Consider the following 19204-nt stretch of genomic DNA (forward strand, 5'->3'; position numbering starts at 1 on the left):
CTGGAGCCAGGGTAGGCCTTGCAAGAGGGCGTAAAGGAGTCCAGGCAGAACATGGAAGAAGATGCTCTCAGAGTGCAGCATTCCCACCTGCAGAGTTATGGATTCGGTGATGAGTTGAATGGGATGCGGTAAGAGACCCCCATCCACGGAGGCGACAGATAAGGGTACAGCCAGGGGTTTGATGGGAATGTGGTATTTCTCTACCAGGGATAGAGAAATGAGATTTCCGGCAGCTCCAGAGTCAAGTTGAGCTAGTTCACAGAAACTGTTCTCCCCGCAGATGATAGAGACCGACAGCATCAGAGATGGAGAGGGTTTACTCTTGTCTAGGACGACCTCTCTGAGCGATCCTAGACACAGGCGTTTCCCGACCTCTCCGAGCAGGAACGGATCCGGTGCTCCTTACTGCCACAGTAGAAGCAGCTCCCCTCGGCACGGCGTAATTCTTGACGGGTTTTGACCATCTTGGTCTGGTCAACCTGCATAGGCTCGGGTGAGTGCGCCTGAGGAGTAACGGAGGAACGGAGGAAGTGACGGGTTTCTGAAAGGTAGGGGCAAGGCGTGGAAACCTCCTCTCACGGGTGACCTCTTTGGTGCGCTCCTGGAACCGGATGTCAATCCGGCTGGCGAGTGTTATTAAGTCGTCGAGAGTGGTAGGAATGTCCCGACCGGCGAGTTCATCTTTAATACGGCCGGACAGACCCTCCCAGAAGACGGACACCAGGGCGTCGTTATCTCAGGCAAGCTCCGAAGCAAGGGTACGGAACCGTATGGCATATTGGCCCACGGTGAGACTTCCTTGACGGAGGCGTAGCAGAGATGAGGCGGATGAGGTCCTCCGTCCTGGTTCGTCGAAGACTTTCCGGAAAGCCGTGAGAAAGGCTGGCAGGTTGGACACCAGGGAATCTCCTCTCTCCCATAGAGGATTTAGCCAAGCCAGCGCCTCCCCCGTGAGATGGGACATGATGAAGGTTACTTTGGCTCGGTCGGTGGAAAACTGGTGTGTCAAAAGTTCGAAGTGCAGAGTGCACTGGTTAGTGAAGCCCCGTGCCTGACCGGGATCTCCGCCAAAACGAGGCGGGGCGGAGAGACGGGGACCCGGAAGGGATGCTATGGTATTGATGGGCAGCGGCAGTGCCGTGGTAGTAAGTGTGCGAGTGGAAGCAGCTCCCGATGAGACAGTCAGTGTGTCCAGGCGAGAGTTAACACTACGCAGGTGACTCAGGATGGACTCCTGTTGGGACTTCTGACGGGAAAGTTCATGACATAGGTCCGAGAGCGAGGGAGCTTGGGTGCCACCGGGTTCCATGGCCCGAGCAAACTGTAACGGGTCTGGGAGGTGGAACCTCTGAGCTACTATATAAAGGGCAGTCCTTGTAAGGCCGCGGGTGGCTCCCAGGGAAGGCGGGTAGGTAGACACTGCAAGTGACAAGGACAGTCTCAGGGTAGAAGGGCAGGGAGGTCACAGCAAGTGACGGGGACAGTCTCTTGACAGGCGGGTGGTCACGGCAAGTGACGGGGACAGTCTCTTGACAGGCGGGTAGTCACGGCAAGTGACAACAGGGTAAGAGTCTCTAGGCAGGCAGGGGGTCACGGCAAGTGACGGCAGAGCCTCCAGGTAGGCTAGCAGGCAGGTAGCAGGTGAGCGCTCCCAGGTGAGCGAGTAAGAGTCTCTGGACAGGCAGGTGGTCACAGCAAGTGACGGCTAAGCCTCCAGGTAGGCTAGCAGGCAGGTAGCAGGTGAGCGCTCCCAGGTGAGCGAGTAAGAGTCTCTGGACAGGCAGGTGGTCACAGCAAGTGACTACTAAGCCTCCAGGTAGGCTAGCAGGCAGGTAGCAGGAGAGCGCTCCCAGGTGAGCGGGTGAGAGTCTCTGGACAGGCAGGTGGTCACATCAAGTGACGGCTAAGCCTCCAGGTAGGCTAGCAGGCGGGTAGCAGGTGAGCGCTCCCAGGTGAGCGCTCCCAGGTGAGCGGGTAAGAGTCTCTGGACAGGCAGGCAGGTATCTGGCAGGTAGTTCCTGGTCCGCAGGCGGACTGATCCATAGACAGACTGGCAGGTGCTGGTAGGCAGACTGTCGGACCACAGGATTGCAAGCAGGTAGACAGAAATCAGGCAGATATCAGGCAGGTATCAGACAGGTAACAGGCAACGGGACCTGAGGGCTGAAGCAGAGTTGAAAGGCTTTGCAACAACAGAGCTCGGGCACCTCCATTTTGGAGGAGGTGCCTTATATATAGTGAGGTCCTCCGGCCATTGGCCGGGGACTCCTTAGGACGGCGCTCGCGGCCCCTTTAAGAGAGAGGGAGCGTGCGCGCGCGCGCCCTAAGCACATTGACCGGGAAGCAGCGTGCGCTGCCAGCAGAGCGGGAGGAAGACGCCGGGCACGGAGCGGAGAGGTGAGGGGAACGGCGTCCCTGCCTAGCAGGAGGCATGGACGCCGACGCTACAGTCGTCACGTGATTGTAGCAGCCGTCACGTGATTGTGGCAGCCGTCATGTGATTGTGGCAGCCGTCACGTGATTGTGGCAGCCGTCACGTGCTGGTAGTAACACGCTGCAATTAGAAATGGGTATCGGCACAGGAGTCACAATATAAAGTCAGTGCTGGTAGTAACACAAGAATCCAACAAGCCGAGCGTCCACACGTCGTCCAACAGCCCAACATGGATGATGAGAAGCTGCGGGACGTCACATAATCCGCGATATTCAGGCAGAGAACACAAACCGCAATGTGCTGCCATCGACATCTTCATCAGCTCAGGAGGAGGCGACTGTGTAAGAACATCACCGTTTTGTTTTCCCCCCTGAATATCGTGGATTATTAGATGACTGATGTTCTGCTACTTTTTCTTTTTGAAGTTGTCTACACACATAATGGCTGCAGAGGACTGAGAGAAAGTCCACAGGGAACAAAACAGAAGTCGGGAACAGAAGGGGAGACGAGGGCTGAGCCACTTACACAGACAGAAAGCTGAGGAGGACATGTTATTACTCCAGGATCTGCTCCATTCATTCCCTATGTGGCATCCAAGCGCTGAGCTCGGCTTTTTCCAGAGCCCCATAGAGAATGAATGGAGCTGCAGTTGTTCCCTGACTTTCCGTTCCTTCCCGATCAGACGATGGTTCGCAGTGGTCAGACCCCACGATCAGTAAGTGATCACTGAGCCTGTGGATAAGTGATAACTAAAGTTGACAAATCCCCAGGCCCGGATGGGATACACCCGCGAGTACTGCAGGAATTAAGTAACGTCATAGATAGACCATTATTTTTAATCTTTAAAAATTCAATAATAACAGAGTCTGTACCTCAGGACTGGCATATAGCAAATGTGGTGCCAATATTCAAAAAGGGGACAAAAACCGAACTTGGAAATTATAGGCCGGTAAGCTTAACCTCTACTGTGGGTAAAATCCTGGAGGGTTTCCTAAGAGATTCTATAATAGAGTATCTGAAGAAGAATAACCTCATGACCCAATATCAACATGGGTTTACAAGGGACCGTTCCTGTCAAACTAATCTGATCAGTTTTTATGAGGAGGCAAGTTCTGGACTGGACCAAGGAAATGCAGTGGATGTTGTGTATATGGACTTTTCAAAAGCTTTTGATACGGTTCCACACAAAAGGTTGATACATAAAATGAGAACAATGGGGATAGGGGAAAATATATGTATGTGGGTTAAGAATTGGCTCAGTGATAGGAAACAAAGGATGGTTATTAATGGAAAACACTCAGACTGGGTCTCATTTAACAGTGGGGTACCACAGGGGTCAGTATTGGGCCCCCTTCTTTTTAACATACTTATTAATGACCTTGTAGGGGGCATACAGAGTAATATTTCAATATTTGCAGATGGCACTAAACTCTGCAGGGTAATCAATACAGAGGAGGACAATTTTATATTACAGGAGGATCTATGTAAACTAGAAGCTTGGTCTGATAAATGGCAAATGAGCTTTAATGGGGATAAATGTAAGGTAATGCACTTGGGCAGAGGAAATAAAATGTATAATTATATGCTTAATTGTAAAACACTGGATAAATCTGTTACTGAAAAAGACCTGGGTGTATTGGTGGACGACAAGCTCATGTTTAGTGGCCAGTGTCAGGCAGCTGCTGCAAAGGCAAATAAAATAATGGGATGCGTTGAAAGAGGCATAGATGATCATGAGGAGAAGATAATTTTACCTCTATACAAGTCATTAGTGCGACCACACTTAGAATACTGTGTACAGTTCTGGTCTCCGGCGTATAAGAAAGATATAGCTGAACTAGAGCGGGTGCAGAGAAGAGCGACCAAGGTTATTAGAGGACTGGGGGGGTCTGCAATACCAAGACAGGTTATTACACTTGGGGTTATTTACTGTGGAAAAAAGAAGGCTTAGGGGTGATCTTATTACTATGTACAAGTATGTGAGGGGACAGTACAAAGACCTGTCTACTGATCTTTCTACTCTGAGGCCTGAGACGGGGACAAGGGGGCATCTTCTACGTCTGGAGGAAAGAAGGTTTAATCATAATCACAGATGGGGATTCTTTACTGTAAGAGCAGTGAGACTATGGAGCTCTCTGCCGCATGATGTTGTAATGAGTGATTCACTGTTAAAATTTAAGAAGGGCATGGATGCCTTTCTTGAAAAGTATAATATTACAGGTTACAAAAACTAGATTCCATGATAGGGCATTGATCCAGGGAACTAGTCTGATTGTCGTATGGAGTCGGGAAGGAATTTTTTTCCCCAATGTGGAGCTTAGTGTTTGCCACAGGGTTTTTTTTTGCCTTCCTCTGGATCAACATGTTAGGCTATGGGTTGAACTAGATGGACTTAGTCTTCCTTCAACCTTAAAAACTATGTTACTATGTATGTAACTTGTCATCTTCAGACATCCCCTCTAAGCAATGGCGCATGCCAGCAGTGAAGGCGGGAGGAGGCGCTGGGTACAGGGAAGACTTTACCTCTGGGGGCCACATATAGGGCATGTGAGGGGTTGACACTTCCCGTATTCACCATTACTGAGCCCCCTCTCTGTACCGCTCTTATCTGAGTGCAGGAGACACAGCAGTCACTAATCAGCCACTCTCCGGCACTTGCAGCTGTCCGAGCTCTGCTGTGCCTGTTAGGGGTGAAGTTCGGGTCCTAGGAGGCAGCGACTATGCAGCCTGCAAAGCAGATCACAGCCCGGGTACCGCGTCTCCGGATAAATCTCCACCTTGTGAGCTGCTTCTTGTGCAGCAGCCCCATGCAAGTCGCTCCGCTCTCCTCAGCCAGCTCCTGCTGAAGACTGAGCTCCTCTGCCCAATCTAGGAGCCCAATAGCCCTGATCACACCAGTGGTAGCCCAGTGCTGCTGGGGGGGGCAGGGCTAGATCCGATTTACAGATAGCATAACAAAATGTGTGTACACAAATACCTATCTCCTGAATGGTATTACTGCTAGATCTCCTGTACATAGAAATATGAGGTTCTTAGCGCACACTTTGAGCAAATTGTGCGAGCCCATTTGCCAACGTCAAGGCGACCTCTTCAGATGGGTCCCTACACTAACACTACACTAACTTACTAACTGGGACCACCATTTTTAATGTTTATTATTACTGTACTAATGCAATCAATTGTACCTGTTATAATTCATTTTTTTAATTAGTTTTATAATTTTTTATTACTCTTGTGTTTATGATAATGGTATTACTAAAATCCCTAAACTTAGTGTTGATCCAGAAGAAGGCAAAAAGCCCAGGACACCTTCAGCCAATTTGTGTCACAGGGGAAAAATTCCTTCTTGACCCCGAGAAAAGGCGATCAGTCCTAGGACCCTGGATCAAATCTAATAATGTTATTACTAGTTATTAATAATTCTTATTAATATTACACAACTAATTGTACTGCTACTGTAGTTATTAGTATTTTAATTTAGGTTTTTGTACTTTTTATAGATTATATATTATTTATGTCCTGCTATCTTATTACTTTGCTATTCTAACTTTTCTATAACTACTTAAAATAATCAAAACAACACTATAATTATTTTTATATTCTTACTATTATTAACATCCTGCTATCTTATTACAGTATTATTCTACTTTCCTATCACTACTAATACTACCCTATACCTAGAGTGTTGATCCAGAAGAAGGCAAAAACCCCAGGACACCTTCAGCCAATTTGTGTCACTGGGGAAAAATTCCTTCTTGACCCCGAGAAAAGGCGATCAGTCCTAGGACCCTGGATCAAACCTAATAATGTTATTATTAGTTGTATAATTAATATATTACTTATTGTACTACTGGAGTTATTTTAATTTATGTTTTTATTTTTATAAATATAGCTATTTAATATTCTTATTATTATTAATAACCTGCTATATTTTTACATTATTATTATTCTCTCCTATCACTACTAATACTACCCTATAGCTACAGTATTGATCCAGAAGAAGGCAAAAACCCCTGGACACCTTCAGCCAATTTGTGTCACAGGGGAAAAATTCCTTCTTGACCCCGAGAAAAGGCGATCAGTCCTAGGACCCTGGATCACACTGCTATTCTACCTACTACTATTACTACTGTTATTTTATTACTATTTTATTTATTTCTTACTATTATCACTAGTATTATTACTCTTATTACACTAATACTGATACACTACCACTATATTACACTATCCTGCTGTTATTTGGTGGTCTGATACTTACCAGCCGGTATTGCCGTATGTGATGTTATCGGCAGAGAGGTTCCAGCAGGATGGTCCACATGATGTTCCTCTTTCCTCTCAAATACCGGTTGATGTACTGGCGGAAGTTGGTCTGGTTCTCCTTCTTCCTTCTTGTTGTTGGGATCGGTTGTCTTCTTTTCTGGCCTTTGGCCGTCACTTCCCCCCTAGGGATCTTGATGTGGAGTTTCATCTTCTTTGCTTTCTCTTCTTTCTCTTCTTCCTCTTCTTCCTCTTCATCCAGGTAGGCGCACAGTTCTTTTAGTGTCTTCTGTCTTAAATCCATGATGTCCAGCTTTATCTTCTTTGCTGCTTTCTCCTCTTCTTCCTTCTCTTCTTCCTCGTCTTCCTCTTCATCCAGGTACTTGCGCCGTTCTTTTAGTTCCTTGCGCCTTTCTTCCCTCTTCCTTTTCTCCCTGGCTTTATACTCTTCGATGCATCTTCTTTGGGCAATGGGGTTGGTCGGCATAAGGCGCTGGAAGGGAAGAGATGAAGTTAGGAGGCTACAAGGAAGATCCGAATACACAGCTACCTTATAGAAGAGGCCGTAGCGTTGCCCTGAGTCGTCTCACTGACCTCCTTCTTGTAGAGGGGAGAAGGGAGAAACTTCACACAATATGCCAGTCTCCTCAGCTGTTCCTCAGGACTGATGTAATCTGCAGAAAACACAACCAGATATTAGGAGCAATCCTCACCGTACAAAGAGGACGTATGTATGTTAAGACTGTCAGAAGGAGCTCACTGATGGATTCTCAGTTAACTAGTTCTGCAGCCAGCAATAGACAGTACAGCACAGAGGGTACAGGAGGCAAACTGTGCACAATTTTCAATAAAACTCAGAAAAATATTTACCACCAAGTATATGCATTAAAGGAAAGAAAATGTCCCCACAGATGAGTCTGTTTAATGAAAGCCCCAGAAAGCCATGTAACAAGAGTATAGAGAACGGTGAGTGAGTGATGGATACTACCGGGTCCAACGCTGGCAGAATACTCCATCCCCATGGTGTCCGCTGATATCTTCTCTTGTAGAAATGTCTCCACAATCTATAAAACCTCAGGAGGCGTCAGCAGAGGGTTTGGGGATTGGCTGATATTTCTTTGGTCTTAGAAACATTGGCTATAAATAATTCGGGGGCTCTGCTGGGGAAAGGGCAAATTGGGAAATGTGTAGGATATTTACTGTTCTGTATCTGAGCTTCATTAAAGGGGAATTATCAGATGGAACAAGTCATCCCCTTATCCCTGGGCTCGGTGACGACTGATAGATCAGTGGGGTCCGACCGCGGGAAACTCCAGCAATCACCAAAAAAGGGCAGTGACCCCCATTAGAAGTGATGGCTGGATCCTTCCAGATGGGAGATGTGATGAGTGTGGCGCCCCCCACTGGTGTCTCAGCGTATCATGTGTTGGGGAATAATGACTTCTCCTCTGGTAAATGGGCTGATTGCTGTCAGTTGTGGTCGCTGAGTGCGTGTGATGGGATGTGGCTGCGTCCATTATATTATATCACGTCTTATACCTAGAATCTCTCGCTGATCGCAGGTGTCTGTCTTCACACTCAGATCAGATGGAACAAACTGACCGCATAGGAGGTTTTTTTTTTTTTCAAATTCAAACCGAGCAATCCTATTGGCTGAGTATGACTGTCGTTACCATGGTGACAGAATTTTAAAGGGACAGAACATTAATAATGTATAATAGTGTATTTTATGACATATTTCACATAATAGTGGCTGATATATGGACCTGTACAGATAATATGTGGGCGCACACTTCTATAACTCCTCATATTTTTCATACAGCAATTTGGTGGTGCTGCAGAGAAATTTTGGGCGTAATATAACTTGTGCTGGCAATTGATCATCTATAAAGTAGTCTGGTAATGTATGTAATGGTCCTGAGATTGTGGTTTTATGGTCAATACAAATCTAAATTAATCAGACGTCACTCCCTGCTATTTGAAGGGTTTTTGTCCCTTTCCCTATGTCAGAGTAGTATCACATATAGCTCGGATACGCTGCAGCCTTCAGAACAATGAGGTCCGTTGTGGCTTTTCCCTGCACATTCGGCCATTATATAAGTGACGGCAGCTGCGTTGTGTCCCTGCACGGCTGATAGCGTCGCTGTGCAGGGATTCAGTATGGTGGAGCTGCGGCTCTTTTCTTTTATGGGTCGATACAAGTCTTGTTCAGACATATAAATATGCCTTGATTACATTGTAGAAAAGAAGGGTGACATTACAGGAGTTCCATCCATTCTCAGTGTAAGATCAGTGGGGTCGGACCCCCGGCACCAGGGAGTATACAGAAGGAGCTTGTGAATGTCTTACTTTAGTGGTCTTGTAAGCTCCTCATCCCACACTTTTCCTGTATAGGACATATAGCTTTTCTGTATACATAACTCTTATGTAAAAACAACATCCTCCATGCACATTTCTGTAGGTTGCCTGATGGTTCAGGTGTATTTACATCATTTTTTTCTACTGCCCGACCTAACAGCGTTAGCTTGCTCTTTTAGCAATCCAATTGTATTGTTTCACATTTGGGGCGATTGTGTCCGCAGCAGGGTTCATTGTGGCTTTATATAATGGACACTATTTTTATAGGCTTATTTGGATATTAATGCCTTTGTGAATAGATACTTTGCTGCTACCTTGCTCTTTATTATATTGTGGTGGGCAGTCTGTAGTCATATAGTGAGATTTTCTGTGACTAGTTGGGCATATATATGTGAGGATTAACCATATCAGTACCTTGCAATGGTTTTGTTATTCATTGGGGCAATTGTTGCTTTTTAGTGTTTTTTTTAACATGTCTTGTATGTTTAGTCTTTAATAAAATTCTATATTTTTGATATTCCTTGGTGATCCCGGTCATTGCCTCCTTTCTTTCTCCTTGCTTCTTTGCATCTCTATTATGTAGCTGCAGGGTTAGGGACGGCCGGTTCCTTGCAGGAATAGTTATCAGGACGGGTGCGGTTTCTGCTGTAATAACTCATTCATGTGACCCATCAGTCATCACCCGATCAGCCGGGCAATGCTCAGCACAGGCCGCCGTCATCCCACTTCTCTACATCTATTATATAGACACTCCACAACTGCTCCTTCTCTTCACAATTCAGAAAGATTTTTTTTTTTATTTATTTTTATTTTATTTCCGCAGCCATGCAGTGACGCTAGGTAGGTGCAGAGCTGAAGGGAAACCCACCTCAGAAGAAAATTCTAGGGTCCTGATCACTAGAGATGAGAGCTTAAAGGGAATCTGTCACTAGGTTTTTGCCATATATTCCGAGAGCAGCATGATGTAGAGACAGAGACCCTGATTCCAGCGATGTGTCACTTTCTGGGCTGCTTGCTGGTGTTTTGATAAAATCTTTGTTTTATCAGTAGGAGGTTGTGACTAGAAGACTAGTAAACCTGCAACCAGGTATCCCTCATTTTTCAGGAGTGGTCCAAATTAAATAAAAAAGCGGTCTATAGGGCGCTAAAAGAATGAACACTAGAAGTGAAAAAAATTTTAGGACTAAAAAATAAATTTAATGAGCCCTTTCCACAAAGCGTTTCGATAGTGAACTATCTTCCTCAGGTGGTACATGGCGCGCTTTTTCTCCCTTTCTCTCTTCTCATTTTTCACAAGGTCTGTATAGCAGCCTTCTGCCTATGCACAGTGTACACAGAAAGCTGCCAATCAGTGGTGCAGCCGGTTATACGGAGCTCAGCATTCAGAGCACTGCTAGATCTGCAGTAGATAAAACTAAAATTTATCAAAACTGCAGCGAAATAAGGGACACATTTCTGGAATCAGGTTTCTGCCCTTACATCATACAGATGGGATAGCAAAACCTGGTGGCAGATTCCATTTTAGAGCCATCGGATATTACCTTGTGACCTCTCAAAGGGGAACTTGATGTCTAGGATGGTTATTATTTTATGTCATGTGTCTCTTGCTGCGGGATAACTTGTATGTAATGTGTTGTATGTTAGGTCTATGAACAGTACAAGTCCTTCAGTATAGGGTTACCTGAGAAGCGTACCCAGCATGAAGCAGGACTTGTATTATGTTTTGTCAGGGATGATTAATGTCTGAGTGCTTTATGCTGCGTTCTGCAGTCATCTCTCTGCCATCCTCCGTACACCCATCGCCGTCCTGTTCTCACACTTCTTTATTTGGCTTTTTTCTTGTGGTCGTAATATGGAGCATGTTGTATCCATAAAGCGGTCAGATTTGCCGGACCTCATGCTGTTCTGCCGAATCAGCCCTAGATCATTATTGGGGGCTGGGGCACCTCCAATTCAAGATGGTAGACAAATCGTGTCTTGTGAGACTGCACGCTCCAGCACCCACAATACTGGAGCATCGGTTAGGTTTACACATATCCACCTGTTGTGTTTTCTTTTGGGACACAGCAGTTTGTAGAATTGTCATCATCAATGTTTTCTTTTTTTTATCTTTCCAGTATTACTGAAATTCAGAAAGATGTGGAGTACAGACTGCCAATCACCTTTAAGAACTTCACCATCAGCATCAATATGTAAGTGACACGGGGTGCTATTGTCTTAGTTGAGAGATTACGTTGCATTTGTTGGGGTTATTAAATATGAACCTAATGGGAATTAAAGGGATTGTCCTCTACTTTGATATTGATAACATCAGCATTGGGTATCAATATCAAATCGATGGGGTTCTGACAGCCCCCCAGAGAGGGAGCCGCATGCTCCTATTCACTTGTGAAGATGACCCCCACTGATTCCATATTAATGACCTATCCAATGGGTAAGTGATCAATATCAAGGTAGTGGGCAACCCCTTAAAGAAAGCAGACCATATTAGGTACTTCTAGAATATCGTTGTCCCATGCTGTTGATAGACCCCACCGCGTGTAATCGGTACCCTACAATGACTTGTCATCCATAGTCATGTCTTGTAGCACTGGAGCCATTAAATGATGTTGCTTGGCGGCTCATGACGTCACTATAGATGATGTGTATTAATGCAAGTTGTTTAATTGCTACTAATAAGAAATCACTTTAAATCAATATGGAGGCTTATAGGGTCCTCTCAGCTTCCTTTTACATATGGAAGTAGTGGTAGAACAGTATCGTCGATTGTCCCTCCACAGAAAAATTATCCTTTTTTTTTTTTTGCAGAGCTCCGATGTGCCAGTCAAAAGGAAATGGAGTGTCTGCAGATTGGTGTGGGAGTGCAGAGGGGCGTGTCCGTGCACTTGAAAGGAGCTGTCTAAGTGCAGTGATACGCCCCAGTGCACTTCCAGACGGATTTGCAGATGTTTTCCACACTAGATTTGTCATGATGGACTCATCAGATCTCTTATAACACCATTACGATCATATGTCAAGGTGCTGACGTCCCTTTATGCCTTACGCTACGTGCCACCTAAATGGATTTTCCATTGAGATGAGATGAGGGTGTTGGGTATTTTCCCCGGACCTGTCACGTTTCTGTAGGCTGCAGTCATGTATCCCGCGTCTTGCTCTAATACTTTGCTTTTATTGCAGTTTACTTCCGCCACAATTTCCTCAAGACAAACCTCTCATCACAGTCTTTCCACCGATAAGACATCACCTGGTGGACAAGCAAGGCACCAATGTCACCTGTCCTTTACTACATAATGTAAGGAGACTTGGGAGATTTTGAGCACTGGACTTAGGAATGTTGTAATTTAACCTTTCAATGACTGAGGTGTTTTTGTTTTTTATAAAGTGGATCTGTGTGGTCTCCTGACACATCTGTTTTAGTAATCTTATAAACCCTATAAAATCACAAATGTGCAGAATTTGTGTTTCAGACCACTGTGCAGTGCCTTTGAAGGCTATGTTCACACATTGCGTTTTTTTCAGCGTTTTTTTAATGCAAATTTTCAGCTGTGTTTTACAGTACAAGCAAAGTCTATGAGATTTCAGAAATCTCCTGCTCACACCCTGGTTTTTGTATGATCAGTATTTTGTGATTTGCATTGTTTTTTGCTGAATAGAGCACGTCACTTCTTTCAGTGTATTTCACCCATTGAAAGTAATGTGTAGTGAAAAAACGCCTAGTGTGAACATAGCCTTACATCTAATTGACAATGGGGTGTTACCTTACTCCTTGTCCATGTCTAATCAGTTTGGACAGTAGGCATAATCACTACGACCAGGGGCCTGGCAGTGGCCAGTTGTCAATGTATCCACACATTTCCAGAAGATTGGCACAACGCAGAGGACCTGGGAAGAAGAGATGCCACGGTATTGTTACTTCATAGGGAATACACCTCTTTATTTTGGTAGATGAGGTCTTTGTCAAACACATCTTCAGCAAAGGAGAACGAAATGAAAGGATTAATGTATGTGTTAATGACCCGGTTCTGCGTGTGCTCTACGTAAAATGTGGCTGCAGATGGCTGTGCTGCATCGACACGTGAGGTTTGGGAGCCACCTTACATCTAATGGGTGGGGGTCTTACATTGAGGTCCCCACTTCAGACATTTCTGATATTTCCAGTGAATTTTCCAAGGAAGTTTCAGATAAAAATACCATAAGAAAATGTGGTCAACCTTGTTTTAGTTTTTTTTTAATATATAAGATTTTTAGTTATAGTCTTTGTTATGTTCACATAGAAGACCGGTGGGTTTTTTCTTTTTTAGTAACAAAGTATATACAGTGGGGAAAATAAGTATTGGATACACTGACGATTTTGCAAGTTTTCCCACCTACAAAGAATGGAGAGGGCTGTAATTTTTATCGTAGGTACACTTCACCTGTGAGAGACAGAATCTAAAAATAAAAAACAGAAAATAACATTTTATAATTTTTACATACTTATTTGATGCAATTATGCAAATTAATTATTTGATACAATAGAAAAACAGATCTTAATATTTGGTACGGAAACCTTTGTTTGCAATTACAGAGGTCAGACGTTTCCTGTAGTTCTTGACCAAGTTTGCAGACACTGCAGCAGGAATTTTGGACCACTCCTCCATACAGATCTTCTCCAGATCTTTCAAGTTTCGGGATTGTTGCTGGGTGCAGTTGTCCTGTCCCCTTTGCAGAAAAGGACCCCCAAAGTATAAGGTTTCCCCCAGCATGCTTCTCAGTTGGGACGGTGTTCTTGGGGTTGTACTCATCCTTCTTCTTTCTCCAACACGGCAAGTGGAGTTGATACCAAAAAGTCCTATTTTGGTCTCATCTGAGCACATGACCCTCTCCCATGCCTCCTCTGGATCACCCAGATGGTCAATGGCAAACTTCAAACGGGCCTGGACATGTGCTGGCGTGAGCAGAGGACCTTGCGTGCCCTGCAGGAGTTTAATCCATGACGGCATAGTGTGTTACTAATGGTAATGTTTGAGACTGTAGTCTCGGCTCTCTTCAGGTCATTGACCAGGTCCTCCTGTGTAGTTCTGGGCTGATTCCTGACCTTTCTCAGAATCATCCTTATCCCACGGGTCGAGATCTTGCATGGAACCCCAGACCGAGGAAGATTGACAGTCATCTTGTGTTTCTTCCGTTTTCTAATAATTGTGCCAACAGTTGTTGCCTTCTCACCAAGCTGCTTGCATATTGTCCTGTAGCCAATCCCAGCCTGGAGCTGGTCTACAATTTTGTCCCTGGTGTCCTTAGATAGCTCTTTGGTCTTAAGCATGGTGGATAGGTTGGAGTGTGATTGATTGATTGAGTGTGTGGACAGGTGTCTTTTATACAGGTAACGAGTTCAAACAGGTACAATAAATACAGGTGAGGAGTGCAGAGTAGGAGGGCTTCTGAAAGAAAAACTAACAGGTCTGTGAGAGACAGATTTCTTGCTGGTTGGTAGGTGATCAAATACTTATTTCATGCAATGAAATGCGATTTAATTATTTAAAAATCATACAATGTGATTTTTTTTGGGATTTTATTTTTATATTCTGTCACTCACAGTTGAAGTGTACCTATGATAAAAATGACAGACCTCTCCATTCTTTGTAGGTGGGAAAACTTGCAAAATCGGCAGTGTATCAAATACTTATTTTCCCTACTGCGTGCGTGCGTGCGTGTGTGTGTACAGTACAGACCAAAAGTTTGGACACACCTTCTCATTTAAAGACTTTTTCTGTATTTTCATGACTATGAAAATTGTACATTCACACTGAAGGCATCAAAACTATGAATTAACACATGTGGAATTATATACTTAACAAAAAAGTGTGAAACAACTGAAAATATGTCTTATATTCTAGGTTCTTCAAAGTAGCCACCTTTTGCTTTGATGACTGCTTTGCACACTCTTGGCATTCTCTTGATGCGCTTCAAGTGGTAGTCACCGGAAATGGTTTTCACTTCACAGGTGTGCCCTGTCAGGTTTAATAAGTGAGATTTCTTGCCTTATAAATGGAGTTGGGACCATCAGTTGTGTTGTGCAGAAGTCTGGTGGATACACAGCTGATAGTCCTACTGAATAGACTGTTAGAATTTGTATTATGGCAAGAAAAAGGCAGCTAAGTAAAAAAAACGAGTGGCCATCATTACTTTAAGAAATGAAGGTCAGTCAGTCCGAAAAATGATCTTGCTGCGGAATGCACGGTTCTTCTTCTTGAACCATGAAAGGAAGTGCTGTTTGAGAAATTCAACATACATTATGGAGTTCATCTTTACCCCTTCAGGGATCCTAAAAGGGCCGACAATCCCTCTCCCCATGATTCCAGCCCAAAACATTACTCCACCTCCTCCTTGTTAGCGCCGTAGCCATGTTTGCATGGGGTGTCCATCAACCAGCCATCCTCCACTCCATCCATCTGGACCATCGAGATCGTTTCATGCATGATAATGCCCCGTCTCATGCTGCACATAACACATCTGCATCTCTGGCTGCTATGGGCATAAAAGGGGACAAACTTATGGTGTGGCACCCATGCTCCCCTGACCTCAACCCCATTGAGAACCTCTGGAGCATCATCAGAAGGAGTGTCTATAATGGCGGGAGGCAGTTCACATCTAAGCAACAGCTCTGGGAGGGTATTCTGTCCTCATGCAAAACAATTGAAGCAGAAACCATCCAAAACCTGACAAATTCAATGGACGAGAGAGTTCAGAAGCTCCTTTCGAACAAGGGGTCCTATGTGAAAATGTAACATCACCTAGAATAAAGTTTTGAGTTGAAAACTGTTTGATTTCAGTTTGTAATAACCTGCTAATGCTTATAATTTCAAAAATGACCATTTTTTTGTTCTTTATTAAAATGAAAAGTTTGAAAACTCTGCTGTGCATAATAATTTGGAACATGCATTTTGAGTGCAGTTTGAGTTTTTATTTTTTAAAAAATATACTGTTATCATAGGCAGTTTGTACAAAAACCTTTCAATTGTACTCTAATAGTTATTTGACTGGAAAATTACAATGACTGCAATTCATATAGGTAATTTGGGAAAATCTGAGAAAATATTATTTGCATAATAATTTAATAATTTGGAACACAGTGTAAAGCCAGGAATCTCTGATCATGTTAGGTGTTATTATGGCATTAGCCACATGATTCTTTCTGATGAGAGTTTACAGCTGTTAACATCTTAACAATTTTCTCCTTTTTTAGTTTACTATGCACTCAGATCTTGGGAAAATAGTCCAGAATTTACTAGAAGAGTTTTGGAAAAGCCCTCCAACCCTGGCCCCAACCTCTGGCTCTTTCCCCTAGTAAGTAGTGTTGAGCGATACCTTCCGATATCGGGAAATATCGGATCGGATTGGATTGGACCGATACCAAAAAAGTATCGGATATCGCCGATTCCGATACCGGAAACCAATGCAAGTCAATGGGACAGAAATATCGGAATGAAAATAAACCCTTTCTTTCCTTGTAGGTTAATTCTACATGAAGGAAAACAACTAAGAATAATGTAGAATGTATTGGGGGAGGTGGGGGAGACAATGAAGGCATAGAGGTTTAGCCCAATCAAATGGAATAGCAGGAATTAATATTTTTTTTAAGACGTTCTGAGTTACGGAAATATTGACTATGTTAAGTATTTTTATATTTTGTCAGATATTTATGTTTCACTACTTCCATGCTCTTCACCTTCTTTTTTACTTCTCCCACACTTTCTCCTTCATCATCCTCAGCATCTTTTTCATCCTCTTCTTCTTCACCTTCTTCATCTTCTTCTTCTTCACCTTCTTCGTATTATTCTTTTTTTTTACATTCTTCATATTCTACTTCTTCATCTTCTTCATATTCTTCTTCTTCATCATATTCTTATTTGTGACAGGCATTCCTGTAGTTGTTATCTATAAAAGGTTGGACATTACACCTTTCGTTCTGCCCGTCACAAAAGATTTACAACAGGATTTGTCCGCGTTCAGTTTGGCCTGCAGCAGCAGGTCTTTTCCAGGGGCACCACGAGGAGGAACGGACTCACCCCCATACACTGCTTAGTCATCTTCTGCTTATAATTTAGATATTATCTTTTGCTCTGATTTTTAGTCTTATGCTTAATGTTCTTCCGCTTTTTGTTCTGCAGCTTCTTGTATTTCTGCTTCTTGGTTTTCTGTCTCTTGTTCTTCTGTATCTTGGTGCTTGTCTTCCCTTCTTTGTCCTCTTGGTCAACTTCTTCAGGGTCATCTTCTTGGTCTTCTTCGGGGTGGTCTTCAGGGTCGTCGTCTTCGGGGGTCCTCGTCTTCTTCGGGTTGGTCTTCTGGGTCCTCGTCTTCGGGGTCCTCGTCTTCTTCGGGGTGGTCTTCAGGGTCCTCGTCTTCTTCGGGGTGGTCTTCAGGGTCCTCGTCTTCGGGGTGGTCTTCAGGGTCCTCGTCTTCTTCGGGGTGGTCTTCTGGGTCCTCGTCTTCGGGGTCCTCGTCTTCTTCGGGGTGGTCTTCAGGGTCCTCGTCTTCTTCGGGGTGGTCTTCAGGGTCCTCGTCTTCGGGGTGGTCTTCAGGGTCCTCGTCTTCTTCGGGGTGGTCTTCAGGGTCCTCGTCTTCAGGGTCGTTGTCTTCGGGGTCCTCGTCTTCTTAGGGTTGGTCTTCAGGGTCCTCGTCTTCAGGGTCCTCATCAGGGAGATCCAGAGTGATTACCAAGAACCATTTCAAAAAGCTTGAACTTGGAAATGTAGCAGAAGGTACAAGAAAGCTGAGGAACTACCGAGAACCAGCTGACGGTACTGGAACCCGGATGGGTAGCAGAAGGTACAAGAGCCAATGGAACTGCCGAAGACCAGCTGACGGTACTGGAACTCGGTTACTAAGCAGGAGGTACCTGTGCCAGAAAGCACTACCAAGGACCAGAAGACGTTGGTGGAACTTGGATACCGAGAAGGAGGCACCTAATCCAAAGGCACTGCCGAGAACCAGCTGACGGTACTGGAACCCGGATGGGTAGCAGAAGGTACCCATGTAAAAAAAAGTTCAAGGCCGCGAGCCGGCCGCAGTTACCAAAACCCACAGTCCTACAGGGGGTGCTTGTCCTATTGGCACTATGGAACCAGCCTTCATTGCCTGATCCCGCAGCCCACATAGGAGTCACCTAAACTGCAGGCACCATAGAGTCGGCTAACCCGACCGCAACACGACAGGACAACGCATTGGAGGCAAAGTGACGTTGACACTACCCGGAAACAGCTGGCGTGCTGGAACCAGGCTGGGCAGGAGGGAGTACCCGTGCCAAAGTCACTGCCGAGAACGAGCTGACGGTACTGGAACCCGGATGGGTAGTAGAAGGTACAAGAGCAAATGGAACTACCGAGGACCAGCTGACGGTACTGGAACCCGGATGGGTAGCAGAAGGTACAAGAGCCAATGGAACTGCCGAAGACCAGCTGACGGTACTGGAACTCGGTTACTAAGCAGGAGGTACCTGTGCCAGAAAGCACTACCAAGGACCAGCAGACGTTGGTGGAACTTGGATACCGAGAAGGAGGCACCTAATCCAAAGGCACTGCCGAGAACTAGCTGATGGTACTGGAACCCGGATGGGTAGTAGAAGGTACAAGAGCAAATGGAACTACCGAGAACCAGCTGGCGGTGCTGGAACCCAGGGTAAATACTAAAAACAGAGTGGAGCCAGAGGTGTAATTGGAGCAAGTTTTAAATCACTAGTACAGTGGATGTGGACAAAGCAGGAGAATTTGCCGGACACACAGCAGGGGAACAGCTGACGTTACTGAACCCCAATAACACTGGAGCAAGCGTTGACTGTGCAGACGGCACTTCTGAGCAGCAACTAGCGGTATTGGAGCCCAGGGTAAATACTAAAAACAGAGGAGCCAGAGGTGTATTTGGAGGAGGTTTTAAATCAGTAGTACAGTGGATGTGGACAAAGCAGGAGAAATTGCCGTCCGCACAGCAGGGGAACAGCTGACGTTACCGAACCCCAATAACACGGCAGCAAGTGTTGACTGTGCAGACGGCACTTCCGAACGCCAACTGGTGGTGTTGGAGCTCAGGGATAATACTGAAAACAGAGGAGCCAGAGGTGTATTTGGAGGAGGTTTTAAATCAGTAGTACAGTGGATGTGGACAGAGCAGGAGAAATTG

The 19204-nt window shown here is 44.9% G+C and overlaps 1 protein-coding gene across 1 annotated transcript in view; it reads left to right on the forward strand.

The window, feature by feature from the left end:
* The window catches only part of LOC141182894 (vacuolar protein sorting-associated protein 37A-like), a 57132-nt gene that overhangs the window by 21878 nt on the left and 16050 nt on the right, over positions 1 to 19204 (forward strand). The window contains exons 2-4 of the mRNA XM_073661010.1: positions 11167 to 11241; positions 12227 to 12341; positions 16275 to 16375. Coding sequence (XP_073517111.1) covers positions 11167 to 11241; positions 12227 to 12341; positions 16275 to 16375 — 291 coding nt within the window. The remainder of the gene's footprint in view (positions 1 to 11166; positions 11242 to 12226; positions 12342 to 16274; positions 16376 to 19204) is intronic.

Source organism: Phyllobates terribilis, unplaced genomic scaffold, assembly GCF_046119375.1.
Source record: "Phyllobates terribilis strain yellow unplaced genomic scaffold, ASM4611937v1 Scaffold_36__1_contigs__length_13169755, whole genome shotgun sequence".
In the NCBI taxonomy this organism is placed as follows: Eukaryota; Metazoa; Chordata; class Amphibia; order Anura; family Dendrobatidae; genus Phyllobates; species Phyllobates terribilis.